Genomic DNA, 21,691 nt, shown 5'->3' with positions numbered 1-21,691 from the left:
CACACTCCTACTCTCAGTTTTGATTTCCCTATGCTTATGTCACACCAAACTGACTCGACATTGCCCTGTCCATCGATGTCGATTGGCTTCACTTCCTTGGATTTTATGTGTTTCTTAACTAATAGCATAACCCCTCCTCTCATGTCCTGTTTATCCTTTCTATACACATTGTAGTCCCCAAATTCCAGGTCTGCATTCCTTATATCTGTATGACACCACGTCTCTGATATCCCAGCAATATCCGCCTTTGATGCTTTGAGCAATACCTCAAATTCATCAAATTTATTTTCCAAACTCCTGGCATTGGTTTTTTTTTTTGGTTTTTTTGGTTTTTTTTTTAGGAGCATTAGCAACTAAGGCTATATTGCTCCGGGATATGTGGTGGTCATTTCCTGACCTTTCCGCATCGTCCGTATTTGGTGGTGACGGGCTTGAACCCCGGTCAGCGTGTGCTACGCACTACTGCTCCTTCCCACCTGGCTACGGAGGCTACCCTAGCATTGGTGTACATGCAAGTATACATGGACCTGTTCTTATTCTTAGCTGCCCTAACACAACCCATGTGTTTACTTGTTCCGCGATGACTCCAAGCAGTCTCTGAAATATTCTGCATCTTGTTTTCCAGGCTGCTGCTCATTTCAATAGAAGCAGTGCAAGAATCACTTTCACCTCTGCCAGTGGCTACTGTTAATCTATTAGTCCTTGTATCCCCCCAAAACTAGCAATTTTCCAAACCCACGTAACACTGCCTCGACAGCATCAGCAAATATTTTTGCACCCTTTCTATTTAAGTGTATCCCATCCCTGTAAAGCAGTCTCTCCTATTAACAAGTACAGAACAGGCTGAAAAAAATTCTACTCCTCGAGCCTTGCACAATCTTTCCAGGGCTGAATTAATCGACAAGGCTCTCATCATATACTCCCTCCTATCGTGTCTGGGCAGAATTGCAGACACTTTCAAATTCAACCCTACTTCACGACTTTTTTTTAACAGTGACCTGTACTTGTTAAGTAATTCTGCCGGTCTCCTACTCTTAATATCATTAGTGCCAACGTGTACACACAAAGGAGGTTAGGCAGGCAAAGGCAGATTACGAGAAATCCTTGGCAAAGAATGCAAAGAAAAAACAGAAAAAACTTCTTTACTTATGTAAACTCTGGAAGGAAGGGGATGAATCAGATTGCTCCAATTGATGTTGGTGGTTCCACTGTTGATGATCCTGCCCAGATGGCTGGCAAACCGAATGAGTATTTTCCATCTACATTCACACATGAGGAATTCTCTAAGGAGAATTCCTCATGGAGCTAACAGGGAGCTAAATGATTTTGTGATAAAGGAGGGCAAGGTGGAGGAGAAATTGTTGAAGTAAGACATAAAAAAGGCACCTGAGGCATATGGAATCTATCCAGTTATATTGAAGCAAGGGAAGTTAGCAAACCCTTAGCCATAATTATGAGAGCATCCTTAGATTCAGGGTGGTCCCCATCGAGTGGAGAACTTCTGTTACGGGGGAAAATAATAGAATCACTGGTTAAAGAAGTGATGCAGGATCATCTACACAAGATTGCAGTAATAGCTCAGACACAGCATGGGTTTGTTAAGGGGAAGTATTGTCTGACCAATATGATTGAACACTATGATGTGGTCACAAAGGAACTGGATGCAAAAAATCATTTTGATATCATATACTTGGATTTCAGGAAAGCTTTTGATACTGTTGCACATGGAAGACTGCTGTAGAAATTGGAGCCGTATGTCATTAAGGGCAAGTTGCTGTAATGGATAAAGCGATGGTTTGAGTGATTGACGGCAGAGAGTTGGAATAAATAGACACTGCTTTACGTGGCCTAATGTTATTAGTGGAGTCCCCCAGGGTTTGGTGCTGGGCCCATTGCTGATTTGTGTATTTATCAGTGATATCGATGAAAGCATACCAGGCTTAATGTCAAAGTTTGCAGATGATACAAAGGTTGGCAGGGTTGTTAATGACAGTAAAGACAGGATCTACAAATGTTAGGTAGATGGGTTGAGAAGTGGCAACTGAAGTTTATCCTTGACAAATGAAAAGTACTGCATATGGGTAGCAGTAACCCATGAGAAACGTACCAACTGTGTGGTACTACACTCATGGAGGTGGAGAATGAAAAAGACATGGAAGTAATTGTGCATTCAGATATGAAGTTCTGTGAGTAGTGTAAATGGACTGCAAGAGCAGGTCATGGAGTCTTGTTAATGATATATAGGGATTTTGCTAGCAGAGACAGGAAGGTGATTATCCCTTCGTGTCAGGCCACACCATGAGTACTGCGTACAGGTCTGGAGGTCTCAAGGTCTCTTTTAGGAAGGTTGTTGAGGTACTAGAACGAGTGCAGAGAAGGGCAACAAGAATGGTGAGAGGAACAAAGGGGTGCTCTTACCAAGAGAGGCTTAAGTTCTGCAAGTTGCAGTATCTGGAGACTAGGCACCTGCAAGGTGATCTGATTGAGGTTTATAAGACCTTCAATGGTTTGAGCAGGCTCAATGCTAAGGGGATACTTCCTCTTGCTCAGATTAAGAACCTGAGGGGGCACTGATTCAAATTGATGTGCGGAAGTTTGCCTTAGCCAGCGGGTAGTTGATTGCAGGAAGAGACTTCCGTCTGTTGTGCAAGTTGATAGCCTAAATAAATTTAAGGCTGAACTAGACAAACATTTGGAGTGACCAGATGGGTCGAATGGGAAGGGTGTTTTTTTTTTTTTTTTTTTGGCTGATGCTGTATAAGCTGGCTTTCTTGCATCATATGCCTCAACTAATGCCAATGCTAATTGCTTACTTAATGACCTGCCATGGTGACTCTTATTTCTGCCATAGTTTGCTCGATGTTTATGCCGAAGTACAACCATTTATTAAAATTCATCCGATGTTCTCTTGGATCCTGGACTTCTTTACTTACTGATAACTATCTATTGATGATGAGAAACGTTGATTTTTGGATGCTGATCACTTGATTTGCCCCATTTGTCTATGGATTTCACTTCTTAGTTGGTTACTTATGGCTATCTGTTGATGACTTCTGAAATCCTGGGAGTTTTTTTTTCCCTTGTACCCATAGTCTAGGCAACTATCAGTTCAGGATTTTGCTGATACTCACTGTTATAGCACTATCCCAAGTGGGTATGAGATTTTGTCCATTAGAGCATGATTATAGTGCCCAAGGTCCACCACATTTCACACACACTTAGTTGTGGCCCCGTCCCCTTGACGTGTAGACAGGCACTGGGCAGGCTTTCCATGTGACTACCTTACTAGTTACAGTGGTCTCAGACAGTTTTTAAATTCTGTACAGTTGGATCAACTGACGATGCTACCAACAGTAAAATCTAAGTGGGAAGCATTCAAGGAATTAATCGTGGATGCTACTAAAAATTTCATACCTATTAAGAAATATTGTTCAAGGTTTAGGCCTAAATGGTTATCAAATGAACTAATGAGACTCGTAACAGAGAAGAAAAATGCATGGGATGCACATAAATTATCATGTGACTCAGAAGCCTATGGCAGATATAAGCTAGTCTGTAATCAGGTCACGAAGGAGGTTAGGCAGGTGAAGGCAGATTATGAGAAATCTTTGGCAAATGATGCTAAGAAAAACAGCAAGGATTTCTTTACTTATATAAACTCTAAAAGGAAGGGGATGAATCTGATTGGTCCACTTGACAGCGATGATTCAACTGTTGATGATCCTGCTCAGATAGCAAACAAACTGAATGAGTATTTTGCATCTACATTCACACATGAGGAATTATTAAGGTTTGAAAATGGCTGTTGTTGTTGTTTGGTTTTTTTAAGGAGCATTAGCAACTAAGGCCATATTGCTCTGGGATATGCAGTGGTCATTCCCTGACCTTTCCGCATCCTCCGTATTTGATGCTGACGGGCTCAAACCCCGGTTTAATCAAGATGCGTGTGCTACGCACTGCTGCTCCTTCCCACCTGGCTACGGAGGCGCCTTGAAAATGGCAGAAGATTATCAAATTGTAGCAGGGTACTTAATGATTTTGTAATAACCGAGAGCAAAGTGGAGGAGAAATTGTTGAAGGTAAACATAAGAAAAGCACCTGGGGTGGATTTGATCTATCCAGTTATATTAAAGGAGGCAGCAAAGCAACTAAGCAAACCCTTAGCCATAATTATGAGAGCATCCTTGGACTCAGGGGAGGTTCCCACGGACTGGAGATATGAAAATGAAATGTGTCCCCAGTTCACAAAGGGGGATCGAAGGGTGACACGAGTAATTACAGACCAGTTAGTTTAACTTCTGTTACGGGTAAAATAATGGAGTCACTGGTTAAAGATGCATTGCAGGATCGTCTAGACAAGACTGCAGAAATAATTCAGACACAGCATGGGCTTGTTAAGGGAAAGTCTTGTCTGACAAATCTGATTGGTTATTATGATGTGGTTACAAAGGAATTGGATGCAAAAAATAATTTTGATATCGTGTATTTAGATTTCAGGCAAGCTTTTGACACTGTTGTGCATGGAAGACTATTGTACAAATTGGAGCAGAATGGTATTAAGGGTAAGTTGCTACAATGGATAAAAGGAGGGTTAAGTAGGAGAAGACAGAGGGTGGTAATCAATGGGTGCTGCTCTTCGTGGACTAATGTTATTAGTGGAGTCCCAAAGGGTGTGGTGTTGGGTCCTCTGTTGTTTTGTATATTTATCAATGATATTAGCATTAGCATTAGTAGAGGCATTTGATGCAAGAAAGCAAGCTTATGCAGCATCAGCCAAAAAAAAAAAAAAAAGAAAGAAATAAAAAATAACCACTTCCACTTCACCCCTCTGTTTGTTCGAAATACCTGTCCAGCTGAGCCTTAAACTTATTTAGGCTATCAACTTCCACTACAAGGGATGGAAGACTATTCCACCAACCAACCACCCGCTGGCTAAAGGCAAATTTCCTCACGTCTATCCTACATCTGTCCTTTCTCAAATTGAATTTATGCCCTCTCAGGTGATTATTCTGAGCAAGAGGAAGAATCCCATCAGCATTGAGCATGCTCAAACCATTCAAGGCTTTATACACCTCTATCAGATCACCTCGCCGGAGCCTAGTCTCCAGACACTGTAATTTGCAAAACCTAAGCCTTTCTTCGTAAGAGCACCCCTTTGTTCCATTCACTAATCTTGTTGCCCTTCTCTGTACTCGTTCCAGCATCTCTACATCCTTCTTGAAATGAGGCCTCCAGACTTGTATACAGTACTCTAGGTGTGGTCTGACCATTGCCTTATACAAGGGAATAATCACCTCCTTATCCCTGCTAGAAAAATTCCTATATATCATCAACAATATACCACTGAGCAGTGCAGATGGGCTGCAGAGCTACTCTTGCAGCCCATCTGCACTGCTCAGAAAACTTCATATCTGCCTGCACAACCACCCCCAGGTCCCTTTCATTCTCTACGACTGTCAGTGTAGTACCACAGATTTGATACGTTGCTCTAGGGTTGCTGTTTCCCATATGTAGTACTTTACATTTGTCAATGTTAAACTTCATTTGCCACCTCTCAGCCCATCTGCTCAACCTTTCCAGATCCTGTTGCAGTAGCATAGTGTCAGTAGTGTCCTTGACAACCCTACCAACCTTCGTATCGTCTGCAAACTTGGACATTAAGCTTGATATACCATCATCAATATCATTTATAAATACAGAAAACAATAATGGACCCAATACTGAACCCTGAGGGACTCCACTAATAACATTAGTCCACGATGAGCAGTGTCCATTGATTACCACTCTCTGTCTTCTCCCCCTGAACCACCCCTTTATCCATAGCAGCAATTTGCCTCCAATGCCACACTGCTCCAATTTGTGCAGCAGTCTTCCATGTGCAACAGTATCAAAAGCCTTTCTAAGATCCAAGTATATCCTAAAATACTTCAAAACATCCTAAAAAAACCTCAAGGGTTGTGTTAGAGTTGTTAAATATACAAGAACAGTAAATCTTAATTGTTTATACAGTAATGTTAGAAGTGTCGTCAATAAAATGAGCGAATTCGAACTGCTGGTTAAAACAAGTAACGCGGACATAATAGGGCTTACAGAGACGTGGTGCCACCCGGAAATTGGGGATGATGAGTTTCAGTATGGCTTGTATAATGTATTTAGGAAGGATAGAGTAGATAGAAGGGGTGGTGGGGTAATGCTTCTTATCAGAAGCAGCCTGAGTGCGACGATAGCTTTCCCGGATTCAGACATTTCACATGCTAGTATAGAGTCTGTATGGTGTGAGATAGTTGGAAACAAAGGTACAATGCGAGCAGGAGTAATCTACAGACCAGGTGATTGTGAAGACTTTGACAAAAGCCTCTACATGCAAATGGAATGGGCAAGTAAGCGTCAATGCCTTATTATGGGTGATTTCAATTTGCCTCTAATTGATTGGATTAAATGGGAAGGAAACTCGACATGGGGAACAAAATTTTTAAATCAACTAGATGACTGTTATTTGTATCAACATATCAGGGAAAGTACTAGAGAAAAGAATATCCTAGACCTCATCATCACACATGAATCAGATGACATAACAGGGCTGACAGTAGAGGAACCAGTAGAAGGAAGTGATCATGGAGTTCTACGGTGGATGATGACGAGAGAGGTAGCAGAAGTAAAAGGCAAAGGAATGGGTTTTAATTTCAGAAAAGGAAATTACGATGCCTTAAGGTACTACATGGCCTCTATTAACTGGGTAGATATCGCGCAGAGAATGAATACATTTGAACTGTGGTACGCTTTTAAAACATTAATCACAGATGCCTTGAATGCGTATATACCATTAAAAAAATACTCCACGAGAAGGGTTCCAAGTTGGATGAATAGTGAAGTTGCCACATTACTTGAGCAGAAAAAGGTGGCATGGAAAAGTTACAGAACAATAAAAAGTACTGAAGCCTATAACAGCTACAAGGTGATGTGTAATAGAGCCACAGAAAAGGTTCGACAGGCAAAGGCAGTTTATGAGAAATCACTAGCAAACAGAGCAAAGAGGGGGGATAAAGAATTCTTCACATATATAAATGCCAAGAAGAGTAGGACAAACCAGATCGGACCTTTACGTAAGGGAAAGGGGACAGTAATAAATACACCAGCTGCCGTTGCAGATGAACTCAACAGTTATTTTGCATCGATATTTACAAATGAAAAGCCTTTTGTGGCAATGGGAAATTGTGGGAGCGAAGTTAAAAAATATGTAATTAATGATATTGAAATTTCGCAAGATTATTTAATGAAAAAACTTTCAAGCCTACAGACCAGTAAGGCTCCTGGAGTTGATGGAATATACCCTATAATCTTGAGAGAGGCGGCAAGCGAGTGCATTGAACCACTGAGGCTGGTTATGCGAGCATCACTAGACTCTGGGGAGATTCCCTTGGATTGGAAAAGTGCAAATGTATCTCCCATACATAAGGGTGGCTCTAAAAGTGAAGTGGGAAATTATCGACCTGTCAGTCTGACTTCAGTAGTAGGGAAAATCATGGAGGCAATGATCAAGGGTGGAATTCAGGATCATTTGGATCGAATTGAAATTCTCAAGGATACTCAGCATGGTTTTGTAAAGGGAAAATCATGTTTAACAAATCTGGTTCGCTATTTCGAAAGGGTCACTCACGAGCTGGATTTAGGGAATAATTTCGACATTGTTTATTTAGATTTCAGCAAAGCTTTTGACTCAGTCCCACATGAGCGGTTGCTTTATAAGCTGGAACAGGTTGGAATCACTGGGAAAATCCTTAGATGGATAGAAGGATGGCTTCAGGGCAGGAGGCAGAGGGTTGTGATAAATGGCTATTCCTCAGATTGGGTTGATGTAAGAAGTGGGGTTCCCCAAGGATCAGTATTAGGACCACTGTTGTTTTTAATTTTCATAAACGACATTGATGAAGGGATAGAGGGCGTGATGTCTAAATTTGCAGATGATGTTAAAATTGGTAGAGTAGTTAATGATCACTGTCATGCTGAGCTTCTTCAGAGAGACCTAGATAGACTTCAAGAATGGTCAGAAAAATGGCAGCTGTGCTTTAATCCAACAAAGTGTAAGGTATTACACCTGGGAAACAGTAATTCCAAAATAACTTATTCACTTGGTGGAGTTCAACTAAACCCAGTACTGGAGGAAAGGGACTTGGGTGTTACGATACGGTCAGACATGAAATTCTCTGAGCATTGTAAACAGGTTGCAAGGAAGGCCCATGGTGTCCTATCGATGATCTATCGAACTTTTGCTAGTAGAGATAGGGACGTGATAATCCCATTATATAAGGCTTATGTTAGACCACACTTGGAATACTGTGTTCAAGTATGGAGACCGCACTTTAAGAAAGACATCGAGCTTCTTGAAAGGGTGCAAAGAAGGGTAACTCGCCTGGTGAGATCGGCAAAAGGGCGTCCTTATGAAGAAAGACTTCGAATATATGGGTTGCAGAGTTTGGAAACTAGACACCTTAGAGGAGATTTGATTGAGGTGTTTAAGGCTCTGAGAGGCATCAGTAAAATGAATGAGGACGAAATTTTCAAGATTATAAATGATGCTAGAACTAGGGGACATAAATTCAAGTTACGGGGGGAAATGTTTAGATTGGACTGCAGGAAGTTTTATTTTAGCCAGCGAGTTATAAATTACTGGAATAAGTTGCCTTCATGGGTGGTAGAGGCCGACAGTTTGGGGAAATTCAAAGGTCATCTGGATAGTACTTTCGGGTAAGGGAAGCGAATAGGATGATAGGATTAATTTCCTTTTTATTTATTTTTTATTTCATTTTATTATTTTTATTTATTTATTAATTATTATTATTTATTTATTATTTATTAATTATTATTATTTATTCCATCACTTGTTGTTGAAGTTGATAGCCTAAACAAATTTAAAGCTCAACTGGACAGGTATTTCGAACGAACGGAGGGGTGAAATGGGAGTGGGTTTTTTTTTTTTTTTTTTTTTTTGGCTGATGCTGAATAAGCTTGCTTTCTTGCATCATATGCCTCTGCTAATGCTAATTTATTTAATTTTTGTTTTTATCATTGTTTTGTTCGGATTTTTTTTTTTTTTTTTTTTTTTTTTTGGCTGGTGCAGCATAAGCCATAGGCTTTCTTGCACCATACGGCAGTTACTAATACTAATACTAATACTATATAATATCAAAGTTATTCCCTGCATCCAGTTCTTTTGTGACTGCATCATAGTATCCAATCAAATTGGTCAAGCAAGACTTCCCCTTAACAAAACCATGCGGTGTCTGAGCTATAACTAGTGTCTTGTCTAGATGATCCTGCAGTGCTTCTTTAACCAGTGCCTCCATTAATTTTCCAGGAACAGAAGTTAAACTAACAGGTCTATAATTACTTGTGTCGCCCTTTGATCCTCCTTTGTGAATTGGGGTCACATTTGCACATCTCCAGTCCATGGGTACTTCCCTGAGTCCAAGGAAGCTCTCATAATTATGGCTAAGGGTTTGCTTACTTCCTTTGCTGCCTCCTTTAATATAACTGGATAGATCCCATCCACCCCAGGTGTCTTTCTTGTATTTATCTTGAACAATTTCTCCTCCACTTTACTCTCAGTTATTACAAGATTCTCTAGCTTACTGCCAGAGTTGAATACACCTCTGGCATTCCCCTCACTGAATAACTCCTCATGTGTGAATGTCGATGCAAAATTTTCATTCACTTTGTTAGCTACCTGAGCAGAATCATCAACAGCTGACCCATCGATATCAAGTGGACCAATCTGATTCATCCCCTTCCTTCTAGTGTTTACATAAGTAAAGAACTCTTTGCTGTTTTTCTTTGCATCCCTTGCCAAAGATTTCTCGTAATCTGCCTTCACCTGGCTAACCTCCTTTGTAACTTGGTTACAGATCAACTTGTATCTATCATAGGCTTCTGTGTCACTTGTTAATTTTTATGTATCCCATGCATTTTTCTTCTCTGCCATATGTCTCATTAGTTCATCTGACATCCACTTAGGCCTAAACCTTGAACAATATTTCTTAGTTGGTATGTAAAGCCTAGTAGCTTCCAAGATAAGTTCTTTGAATGCTTCCCATTTTGAATTTGCTGTTGGTAACATCATCAGTTGGTCCCACTGTATAGAATTTAAATACTGTCTCAGTCCATCGTAGTCGCCTTTACGAAAGCAATAACCCTTCCCTTTACCCCTAATGGTAGTTACCTCTTTGAGTAAATCCCACTTCAGCACACTGTGATCACTGCCACCTAGTGGTTCATTTACCTGCAGATTCTTATTGCATGAAGAATCACTATTGATAATCAAATCAAGAGTATTACTCCCTCTAGTTGCCTCCCGAACATGCTGATGTAGAAAACAATCATCCAATAAATCCACAAAAGCCTTGCTAGTGTGTGAGTGACCAGCCCCCAATTTCCAGTCAATATCTGGGAAATTAAAATCCCCCATTATAAGACTCTCTGATTTACTGGCCCACTCTATTTCCCCGTACAGTTTCTTATTATACTCATCAAAGTCATTAGGCCTATAGCACACTCCTACTCTCAATTTTGATCTCCCAATGCTTATGTCACACCAAACTGACTCGACACTGCACTGCCCAGCAATGTCGACTGGCTTCACTTCCTTGGATTTTATGTATTTCTTAACTAATAGCATAACCCCTCCTCCCTTCCTACCATGTCTATCCTTTCTGTAGACATTGTACTCCCCAAATTCCAGTTCTGCATTCCTTATATCTGTGTGACACCACATCTCTGAAATCCCCATAATATCTGCCTTTGATGTTTTGAGCAATACCTCAAATTCATTAAATTTATTTACTAAACTCCTAGCATTGGTGTACACGCAAGTATACATGCACCTGTTCTTTTTCTTAGCTACCCTAACACAACCTATGTGTTTATTTGTACCCCAATGATTCCCAGCAGTCTCTGAAATATCCTGCATCTTATTTTCCAGACTGCGGCTCATTCCAATAGAAGCAGTGCAAGAATCACTTTCACCTCTGCCAGTGGCTACTGTTAATCTTTTAGTCCTTGTATCTCCCCAATCTAGCAGTTTTCCGACCCACTTAACACTGCCTCGATAGCATCAGCAAACATTCTTGCACCCTTTCTATTTAGGTGTATCCCATCCCTGTAGAAGCAGTCTCTCCTGTTAACAAGTACAGACCAGGCTGAAAAAAATTCTACCCCTTGAGCCTTGCGCAATCCATCCAGGGCTGAATTGATCGACAGGGCTCTCATCATATATTGATGAAGGTATATATCAGGCTTAGTGTCAAAGTTTGCAGACGATACAAAGGTTAGCAGGGTTATTAATGACAGTAATGGCAGTGTGCTACTGAAAAAGGATCTAGATAATTTGGGCAGATGGGTTAAGAAGTGGCAACTGAAGTTTAACCTTGACAAATGCAATGTACTGCATATAGGTAGAACTAACCCGAGAGAAAAGTACCAACTGTGTGGTTCTACACTTAAGGTGGTAGAAAATGAAAAAGACCTAGGAGTAATTGTGCAGTCAGATATGAAGTTTTCTGAGCAATGCAGACAGGCTGCCAGAGTAGGTCATGAGGTTTTGTCAATGATATATAGGAATTTTGCTAGCAGGGAAAAGGAGGTGATTGTCCCTCTGTATAAGGCAATGGTCAGGCCACGCCCTGAGTACTGCGTACAGGTCTGGAGGCCTCATTTTAGGAAGGATCTCGATTTGCTTGAGCGTGTACAGAGAAGGGCAACAAGATTCGTGAGGGGAATGAAGGGATCCTCTTAACAAGAGAGGCTTAAGTGCTGCAAATTGCAGTGGCTGGAGACTAGGTTCTGGAGACTAGGCACCTACGTGGTTGTTTGTTTTTTTGTTATTTGGTTTTTAGGAGCATTAGCAACTAAGGCCATATTGCTCCGGGATATGCGGTGGTCATTCCCTGACCTTTCCGCATCCTCCATATTTGGTGGTGATGGGCTTGAACCCCGGTCTAATCAAGAAGTGTGTGCTACGCACTGCTGCTCCTTCCCACCTGGCTATGGAGGAGCCCTCCCTGCGCGGTGATCTGATTGAGGTGTATAAGGCCTTGAATGGGTTGAGCACGCTGAATTCTGATGGGATCCTTCCACTTGTTCAGATTACGAACCTAAGGGAGCATAAATTCAAATTAAGAAAAGACAGATGTAGAATAGATGTGCGGAAATTTCCTTTAGCCAGCGGGTAGTTAATTGCTGGAACAAACTTCCATTTGTCGTTGTGGAAGTTAATAGGTTTAATAAATTTAAGGAGGAACTGGACAGGGATTTGGAGGGAATGGTGTGATTTTTTTTTTTTTTTTGGCTGATGCTGCATAAGCTCATACACTTGCTTTCTTGCATCACATGCCACTACTACTACTACTACAAAGTGACCAGAAACAACACAGTCATACTTCACAAACATAACATTACATAGATTTCTGGCTGTTTTACAGATTTCTGTATCATCACAGTATACCAAGATTGAGATGAACTAATATCCTGGAGCTGCCTTACCTAAGATACTGTACATATCCACAGTTTACTGTTTAGTGCACTTTACCTGGTATCAATGACACTAGAGTCTAAATATGCATCGCAAGTGGGAAAATATGCTAGAACCAAATTTAAAGGAATCAGTTTGGCACTATTTGTCCAGAAATTGCTAATTACATTTTGTGACATGTAATCCAAATAATATAATCTCGCCAAAAATTTAGCTTTTAAGTCAAATTTCTGAGAGGAACATACAAGTATAGGAAATGGTAAAATCTGGCACATTTACAATCCAGAAATCTTAAGAAGCAATCCATTATATGTTTCTATGACTGCATTTGTTTTTAAAGGTGAAATTGTACTAAATGAAAATATTATGTATTGCAGTAGTGAATTTTCATTATAACAAACTATGACTGTGGTTTCAGCAGTATTTTTGAAGGTGCACTATAGCCATAGCAGCTAATCCACCAATAAACAACCATACCACACACAGTCTTTTTGAAGTAGACAAACTATTCACAATTCAAATTTTGAATTATCCAACAAAAAGGCATATAAAACCTTACATCTCTAGCCAGAACATGACACTGACTTTGAAATTAGATTATTAGATTATTCAAAATATGAGTTTTGAATAATCTAATAATCTAATTTCAAAGTCACTATCATACTCTGAAGTGACTGATTCAAAATATGAGTTTTTAATAATTTAATATCAAATTAACAAGAATATACTGTTAGTAAATTAATAAGAGGAGTTTACCTCAATATAGTACGTAGAACACTTCCGTATGATACCCTCCAGAAATTAAAACGGAAAAAACGAAAAAATCGACAACTTACCGGTACGTTAAAGTAAAATATAAATAATTAAATAATCAATTTAACACAATTCAAAATCAATTTAAAAACAATTAAAATTCAAATTAACGCAATTAAAAGAATCTAACGAAAATATTCAAAACGATTTTCCTTCCTAGAAAGGAAGGAAAGAACACTTCCGTTCTTCCTAGAACGGAAGTGTTCTACGTACTATATTGAGGTAAACTCCTCTTATTAATTTACTAATATTATTATCAACGTAGAACATATTGAGTATTACAGCTCTGATTCATACTATCTAAGAATATACTGTGCAACATGTTCTTAAAACCAACAGTACAGTACATATGATTCTGTGACTTTGTCGTTTTTTTACTGTTAGAAAATTAAACTTGTATATACATTTGCAAACAAGTTCAACAGTTAGATAATATTCAGTGAAATGTGCTTCTTCAAACTGCCCAACCACTAGGTATGACTCTCTAAAATCTAGAATCTTTCAATTCCTGAGGGTGCCCCACTTTAAAGTGTTTATTGTAATATTGCATTCAAATTCTATCTGTCTCTCTCACAAAAAATATAAAATCAATAAAGTAAAATGATAAATAAATAAATAAATAAAAATAATAAAAAATAAATAAAAATAATAATAAAAAGAAGCACAATAGATTTATAATTTCAATAAAAAGAGCCTTTTAAATTATTAATAATTTCATTACAAGCATTTGCAAAATTTTATTTATGAAGTCCACATAAATGTTTACTTCAAATCTTTAAATGAGGAAAGATCAGAGAGTCTGCACAATTCATCCCATGCTTTATCAGTTAACCAAGATGAGGCTGGATTTGGTTCTTTATTTTCAAGTCCTACTCCTCCTGTAAGAAAGAACTTGAAATCTTCAGGAAGAAGGGTTTTGCTTGACCTGTGCAATAAAATTAAAATTACAGATCTTAAGAATATAAATTTTAATCACAGAAAACATTTTATTTTTAAAACTAATAAAAGTAAATCCAATCATTATATTATGATATACTTTTATAATATAATTTCCACATATGATTGAAAAATTTCTGCTTTGTGCTACTCTAGAATTGTAATGAAGTTTTCTGTGAAACAAAGCTGTTTATCTTGCGGAAAACTTCATTACAACTTTAGAACCAATGCCTCACAGACTGCTGCAATTCACTATTTGTTGACAAAAGATATTTGTCTCAAGTCCAAGGATATAAGTGAGGAGGAGGAGAAGAGAACCTAATTTTTTAGGTTCTCTTCTTCTTCTTCATTTGGTTGATTATGCTATAATGCAGAGAACAACAATGAGTGGGAGGAATGTTCTAAGCACAAACCAGTACAAAAGAGTACTGGTCCTTCACCCATCCAAATTATTTGGTGATATGTCATAACCTAGTTATAAAAAAAAAAAAATTGGTAAGTCTCCTAAATTAAACACACACCCAGGCTCCACAATACTATATGTTTCATTGTCATGATGTGGCATGTTTGTTTGTTTTTTTAACAGTTTTTATTCTGATCAGTGCATTTGGAAGTAAATGTCTGTTCTTTAACCTCGAGTTCTCTGAGCATAAGAAACTGTGTTCACCTGTGTTAATAAAAAACACAGGTGAACAATGAAGGCTCTCGTTCACCCTTAATTGAAATGCTTATAGTGTTGGCCATTTATAAAATTTCTCATTTCATTTTTTTAAACTGGTTATAGATATGTTAACTGATTTAACAATTATGTTCATATATTGAATATGCTAACGATTATTTTTTTAAAAAGATTTTAAAGGAGCCATAAGCCAGTCACAGCATGGATTTCTTAAAGGGCAATCACACCTCGCTAATCTGTTAGTTATAAAGAAATTGAATACAAAGAATAATTTTGACATCATATACTTAGATATCAGTAAAGACTTTCAGATGTGCAAATGTAAACCCAATTCACAAAGGGGGATTAAAGAGTGACATGAGTAATTACAGACCTGTTACCTTAACTTCTCTTTCAGGGAAAATAACAGAGTCGCTGGTTAAAGAAGTAATGCAGGACCATCTAGACAGGAGTGCATTTATACCTCAGTCACAGTATGCATTTGTTAAGGGACGATCTTGTCTGACCAATCTGAATGGATACTATGGTGCAGTGTCGCACATAAAGGGATGGCTGTGTATATGTGTGCATGTGTGTGTGTGGAGAGAGAGAGAGAGATTATTAATGGACACTGCACTTCACAAGCTAATGTAATTAGTGGAGTCCCCCATGGTTTAGTGCTGGGCCAATTGTTGTTTTCTATATTTATTAATGATATTGATAAAGACATATCAGGCTTAATGTCTAAGTTTGCAAATGATACAAAGGTTGGTAAGTTGGTTAATACTGGTAATCAGGGTAAGCTACTGCAACATGTACAAGTTCTTACTACAATGTCCAAGTTTGCAGACAATACGAAGGTTGGCAGGGTTGTTAATGAAACTAATGACAGTACGCTGCTGCAACAGGATCTAGAAAAGTTGAGCAGATGGGCTGAGAGGTGGCAAATGAAGTTTCACATTGACAAATGTAAAGTACTACATATGGGAAGCAGTAACACCAGAGTAATGTATCAACTCTGTGGTACTACACGGTCAGTGACAGAGAACGAAAAGGACCTGGGGGTAATTGTGCAGGCAGATATGAAGTTCTCTGAGCAGTGCAGACGGGCTGCAAGAGTAGCTCATGGTGTCTTGTCAATGATATACAGGAATTTTTCTAGCAGGGATAAGGAGGTGATTATTCCCTTGTATAAGGCAATGGTCAGGCCACAACTTGAGTACTCTATATGGGTCTGGAGGCCTCATTTTAAGAAGGATGTAGAGCTGTTGGAAAGTGTATAGAGAATGGCAACAAGATGGCTTTAAGTTTTGCAGATTACAGTGTTTAGAGACTAGGCACGTGAGGTGATCTGATTGAGGTGTATAAAGCCTTGAATGGTTTGAGCATGCAATGCTGATGGGATTCATCCTCTTGCTCAGAATAATTGCCTGAGAGGAATAAATTCAAATTGAAGAAAGACAGTTGTAGGATAGATGTGTGGAAGTTTGCCTTTAGCCAGCGGGTAGTTGATTGGTGGAATAGACTGCCATCTTTTGTTGTGGAAGTTGATAGCCTAAATAAATTTAAGGCTCAGTTGGACAGGTATTTCGAATGAACGGAGGGGTGGAGTGGAATTTTTTTTTTTTTTTTTTTTTTTGGCTGATGCTGCATAAGCCTGCTTTCTTGCATCATATGCCTCTGCTAATGCTAATGCTAACATGTTCTAAAAACACTAGGCAAATCAGTTCAGAAATGGCAATTGAAGTTTAACATTGACAAATACACAGATGAACCAAAACATTATGACCACCTACCTAATATGATGTAAGACCTCCACATGCAGCCAAAACAGCTCATACCTGGCAAGGCAGGGACACTACAAGATTTCTAAATGTGCCTTGTGGTATCTGGTACTAACATGTAACCAGCAGATCCTTTAACTCCTGTAAGGTCTGTGGTTGAGATGCCACAGATCAGAGTTGCTGTTCGAACACAAACCATAGATGCTCGTGGGATTGATGTCTGGGGAATTTGGAGGCCAGGGCAATACATGGAAGTCTTCCTCATGTTCCGTAAACCAGTCTCGAACAATCTGGGCGGTGTGGCATGCCGCATTACCCTGCTGAAAGATGGCACTGCCAGAGGGAAAACCGTTGCCACGAAAGGATGTACCTGGTCAGCAATGATGTTTAGGTAGGTAGTAGATATCAAAGTGCCCACACATGGATGACTAGACCCAGGATATCCCAGTAGAACATCACCCAAAGCATGACACCACTGCCACTGGTTTGATTTCATCCCATGGTGCATCCAGACGGTAAACGTCTGGATGCACCATGGGATGAAATCAAATATCCCCAGGTAAACGATGCACATGTACCTGGCTGTCCACATGATGCAACAGGAAATGATTCATCAGACCAGACAACCTTCTTCCAATCATTCAAGGTCCAGTTTCGATGCTCGCATGCCCATTGTAGGTACTGTTGCCGGTGAACCATGGTTAGCATGGGCACTCGAAGAGGCCTATGGCTATGCAGTCCCATTTTCAGCTGGGTTCAATGTACTGCGTGTTGTGACACATCACTCCTGTCACCAGCATTCCAATTACCGGCGAGTTGTGCCACTGTCATCCTTCTGTTGCTACTAAATGCCCCTCATGATGATATTGTCAACACTGCCTACACCGACAATCTTGCCTTGCTTGTCCCTGGGAATTCTCATCTTGAATTGGAAATTAAAGCAAACTGCATATTGGATGATCTTCACATGTGGTGTTCCCTCCATAAACTCTCCATTTCAGTTCCTTAAAACTAAACAGGTTCTTCTGAAAGGCCTACTGAATCATAATCGTCCCCCTGTGGTTAAAATTCTTGACCAGGCTGTTAAATTGGAAAGTGAATATAAATACCTTGGGGTGGTGATTGATGATCGTTTATCTTTCATTCCCCATTGTAAGTACCTTCGGCAGAAAATCCGTTCTCTTACCGGCTGGCTGTTGCGTCTTGCCCGTTCCCTCTGGAATCTTAAGTCATCTTCTCTTGGTCATTACTACAAGTGTCTCTTCATCCCCATCGTCTGCTATGGTGCCGGCGCTTGGGGCTTCAGAATTCTAAATTCACTGGTCCAAAAATACCTTCTGCAGGCGCAGCGGTCCTTCCTTCTGTATACTTGCAGGGCATGTAGAACTGTTTCTACTGATGCCCTGCTTGTTATTAATGGTCGTCTCCCTATCTGCCTGGAAATTATATTGCATTTCTTGTCTTACCATAGGAAATCTCTCTCTCCTGCTTCGGTGGGAGTGTTTGCTAATAATTATGAGAACTCTACAAATGCTGATCTGGCCAGGCTTTCCAATCTTGCTTTGGAAGAGTGGCAACACTCTTGGGATGATTCCTCTCTCAGCAGAGTCACATACTCTTTCTTTCCTCGTGTTTTTATTAAAGATAAAAATTTTAACTGGCTTCAACTTGGATTATTTCCCACTTTCTTAATCACAGGACATGGAATTAATTCTCGTTTGTATAGATTTGGACTTGTCCCCTCTCCTCTCTGCTCTTGTGGCTCTGAGGAGACAGTTGAACATATTGTCCTACATTGTAATTTATATGTGGATTTAAGACAACAGTTGTCTATCTGTACAAATGTATATAATTTAGATGATTTTTGGCGCCTGGTTGGATCGGCGGACTCTCTTTCTGCCTTCTCTTCTTTTGCTAATAGTGTCTTCCGGAGAAGAGCGGCTTTATCAAGGCCTTGATTTTGTTATTTGTTCTTAATATTTATATGTATTACTGTATTCGTTTTTTTTTTTTTTGAGAGGAGTTTCTTCCTTGCCTAAATTGCCTTGTGTTTTGGATGCACAGTTTTTGCGTCTTTTCCTGGAGACTTGTTTCAGGTTTCGCCTGGCCGAGTGGGAGAGATGGACCTCCCCTCACCCACTTCGAACTCTGTCTGGGCTGCCTGAAATGATTTTCTGTGAATTGTATGTATTTTGTAAATACTGTAATTATCTTGTTAATATCATGGTGCTTTTGTATGATTTGCTGTTTGCTCTCAGAATTGAGAGTAACTGATTTTATTGTGTTTTTGAATCAGCAGTTGTTAATCTTAAATGTCTATATTGTACATTACTTGTGTAGTTAGCTCATTATTATGTTGAAGAGACAGTTTTTCTTCTTCTTGCGTTGTCTGTTTGGCTCTGAGGAGTGGGATGGACCTCTCCCTGCTCCCTCAGATCCAACTTTCAGTTGGCTGTTCTGGTTGAGTGAGATGATTTTCCTCTCTAGACTGTTTTACTGCTGGCTGCTTTTCTTGCTGCTTGTGTTTTGATTTAATTTTGTTTTCCTGCGGAGCTGATTATTTGTTGTATTTTTCTTTCCTGCCTGATTGCAGCTGCAATCAGTTGGGTTTTAGCTAGTACCATATAGTTCTTGGTCTAGCATTTTTAGTTGTAAATGGGTTTTGGTTCTGAGGGGTGGGATGGACCTCTCCCCGCCCTCTCAGATCCAATTGCTTTGTTGGCTGACTGGTTGGAGGCGTTGTTCTCCTCCTCCAGTCTTGCTATTTTCTTTTCTACTGCCAGTTGCAGTGGAAATGTATAGTTTTAGCTTTTGTTCAGCCCTGCAGGTTGAGGTTTTTTTTTTTTTTTTTTTAATGCTTTTTGATTTTTTTTTGATTTTGGTAGTTGTTGGCGCATTGGCTTCTGTGGCCATATTGCACTTCCCAAGGTTTTTGCAGTACTTTGATCCAAGCCCGAGGCGGGAATCGAACCCGCGACCTTTGGGTTGCCGGGCAGGTACTTTACCCACTCGGCTAGCCCGGTCGGCTTTTAATGCTTACCTATGCATTATTGTTAATACTATGTGTCTTGTTATTTGAAACAAGTTTTGTTTTTCGCAGCTTGTGGTAGCAGCTTTGCACTTGCTGGTTATGTACATATGTATATAGATTAGATTACTTGTGCAGAGACATTTTCTCTGCGTATTCATTAATTATTGTTTAATATTTAACTTATTATTTTGATTTTGATTTGTTATACTTAGATTTAAATTTAGAATTGCTTTTGATTTGGTTAACTAATTTATTTGTACAGAATTTATTGGTTTTGCCTTTGGCATATCTTTGCCTTGGGTGAGTTCTGTTTGTCTCTTTGTGTTTTGCATATATGTTTCTGCATTTCTTCTGGTTGACTATTTCTGTTAATTTCTTGGTTGACTGGTTTTCAGCTAAGATTTTAATTACTTATTTTGTAAATATTGTATATTTTACTCTCTGCTTATGCAGTGTAATTTGTTAATATATTTACTTTTTTTTTTTTTTTTTTTTGTGGTAGTTGTTGGCGCATCGGCTTCTGTGGCCATAATGCACCTCCCAAGGTTTTTGCAGTACTTTGATCCAAGCCCGAGGCAGGATTCGAACCCGCGACCTTTGGGTTGCCAGGCAGGTACTTTACCCACTCGGCTAGCCCATTCGGCTCATATTATATTTACTGCTATGTTTCATATCAGTGACATAAGTATTTATTATTTATCTTAATTTATTCTTTTAAGTGGCTATCTAATAGCCACTTGTACATTACCTATGTTCTTTCCTTGAGACTTTTCTTTTCCCCTTGTCGGTGCAGGTTGGGCTTCCTTCCTGGCTAGGAGAATCTTTTTCAAAATTACAAGCCTTCGGGCTTCAAAATTTTACCTATTCAAGCTCTCTCGCTTGTTAGAATTTCCAACTAGTGTTTTCCTCTTTCCTATTTCTTCTTTCTTCTTTTTCCTGAGAGAGTGTCTTGTTCTCTTTTCTTCTTCTACTTTCTTTTCTCCTACTTTCTCCTCCCTATTCCTTATTTATTGCCTTAGCTGCCAATGCGCCATTAAAAACCAAACCAAACCAAACCAAACCTTATTTATTATAACCGGGATTCCACTTGTTGGAATCCCACTAAGTGTAATTTAGATAGTTCATGGAGTGCCTCCACGTGGCTAGGGACGGGAGTTGGGACGCAGGTGCTACCTGCCTCCAGGCTGCTAAGACTCCAGGGCCGGCAAACAACAACCATCACAACACACATATATACTTACATACACACACTTACACACACTTGCTGGCTATAAATAACCTACAGATGCTACAGCGGTATATAGGGGTAACGCTGGAGGCCGTAATCAATACAAGAATACCTTGTCCCTTGTCGCTATGTACCATCCGAGAGAGCTTTCGCTCATCTCGAGCATCGATGAGCCGTGGTCGTCCAACATCTCACTGGCGGTTCATGGGTTTCCCCTCCTTGGACTACTTTCGGTAGGTACTAACCACGGCTGACCGTGAGCATCCCACCAGCCATGCCATTTTGGATATGCTCTGACCCAGTCGTCTGGCCACTACAATTTGGCCTTTGTCAAACTTGCTTAAGTTCGCTGCCTTCCCCATCTGAAGAACATGAGTAACACTGATTAATGGAGCTCAGTATCAGGTGTTTTTTATACCGTGTCTCGACCAGCGCACATGCCGTAGTTCACCTGCAGTTGCTTCGATTTGCATAACGATTCGCTGGTCATAATTTTTTGGCTCATCGGTGTACAAGGAACTGCCATGAATAGCACTCCAGATTACTATTATTATTATTATTATTACCAGTAGTAGTAGCAGCAGCAGCATATGATGCAAGAAAGCAAGCTTATAAAGCATCAGCCAAAAAAAAAAAAAAAAATTCTCCCAAATCACCTGTCCATCCCTTCCAATAATTTGTCTAGTTCTTCCTTGAATTTATTCAAGATACCCACTTC

The 21,691-nt window shown here is 39.6% G+C and overlaps 1 protein-coding gene across 1 annotated transcript in view; it reads right to left on the bottom strand.

Annotated features, from left to right (window-relative positions):
- The window catches only part of LOC150086891 (dynein axonemal heavy chain 7-like), a 1,233,418-nt gene that overhangs the window by 237,004 nt on the left and 974,723 nt on the right, over positions 1-21,691 (bottom strand). Inside the window, exon 50 of the mRNA XM_090372313.1 lies at positions 14,103-14,261. Within this exon, the coding sequence (XP_090228439.1) occupies positions 14,103-14,261 (159 nt within the window). The remainder of the gene's footprint in view (positions 1-14,102; positions 14,262-21,691) is intronic.

The sequence above is a fragment of the Mastigoproctus giganteus genome, chromosome 4 (genome assembly GCF_048544385.1).
Source record: "Mastigoproctus giganteus isolate SK-2022 chromosome 4, ASM4854438v1, whole genome shotgun sequence".
Taxonomy (NCBI): Eukaryota; Metazoa; Arthropoda; class Arachnida; order Uropygi; family Thelyphonidae; genus Mastigoproctus; species Mastigoproctus giganteus.
The sequence above is the reverse complement of the archived record's forward strand: the minus strand, read 5'-3'. Positions and strand labels throughout refer to the sequence as shown.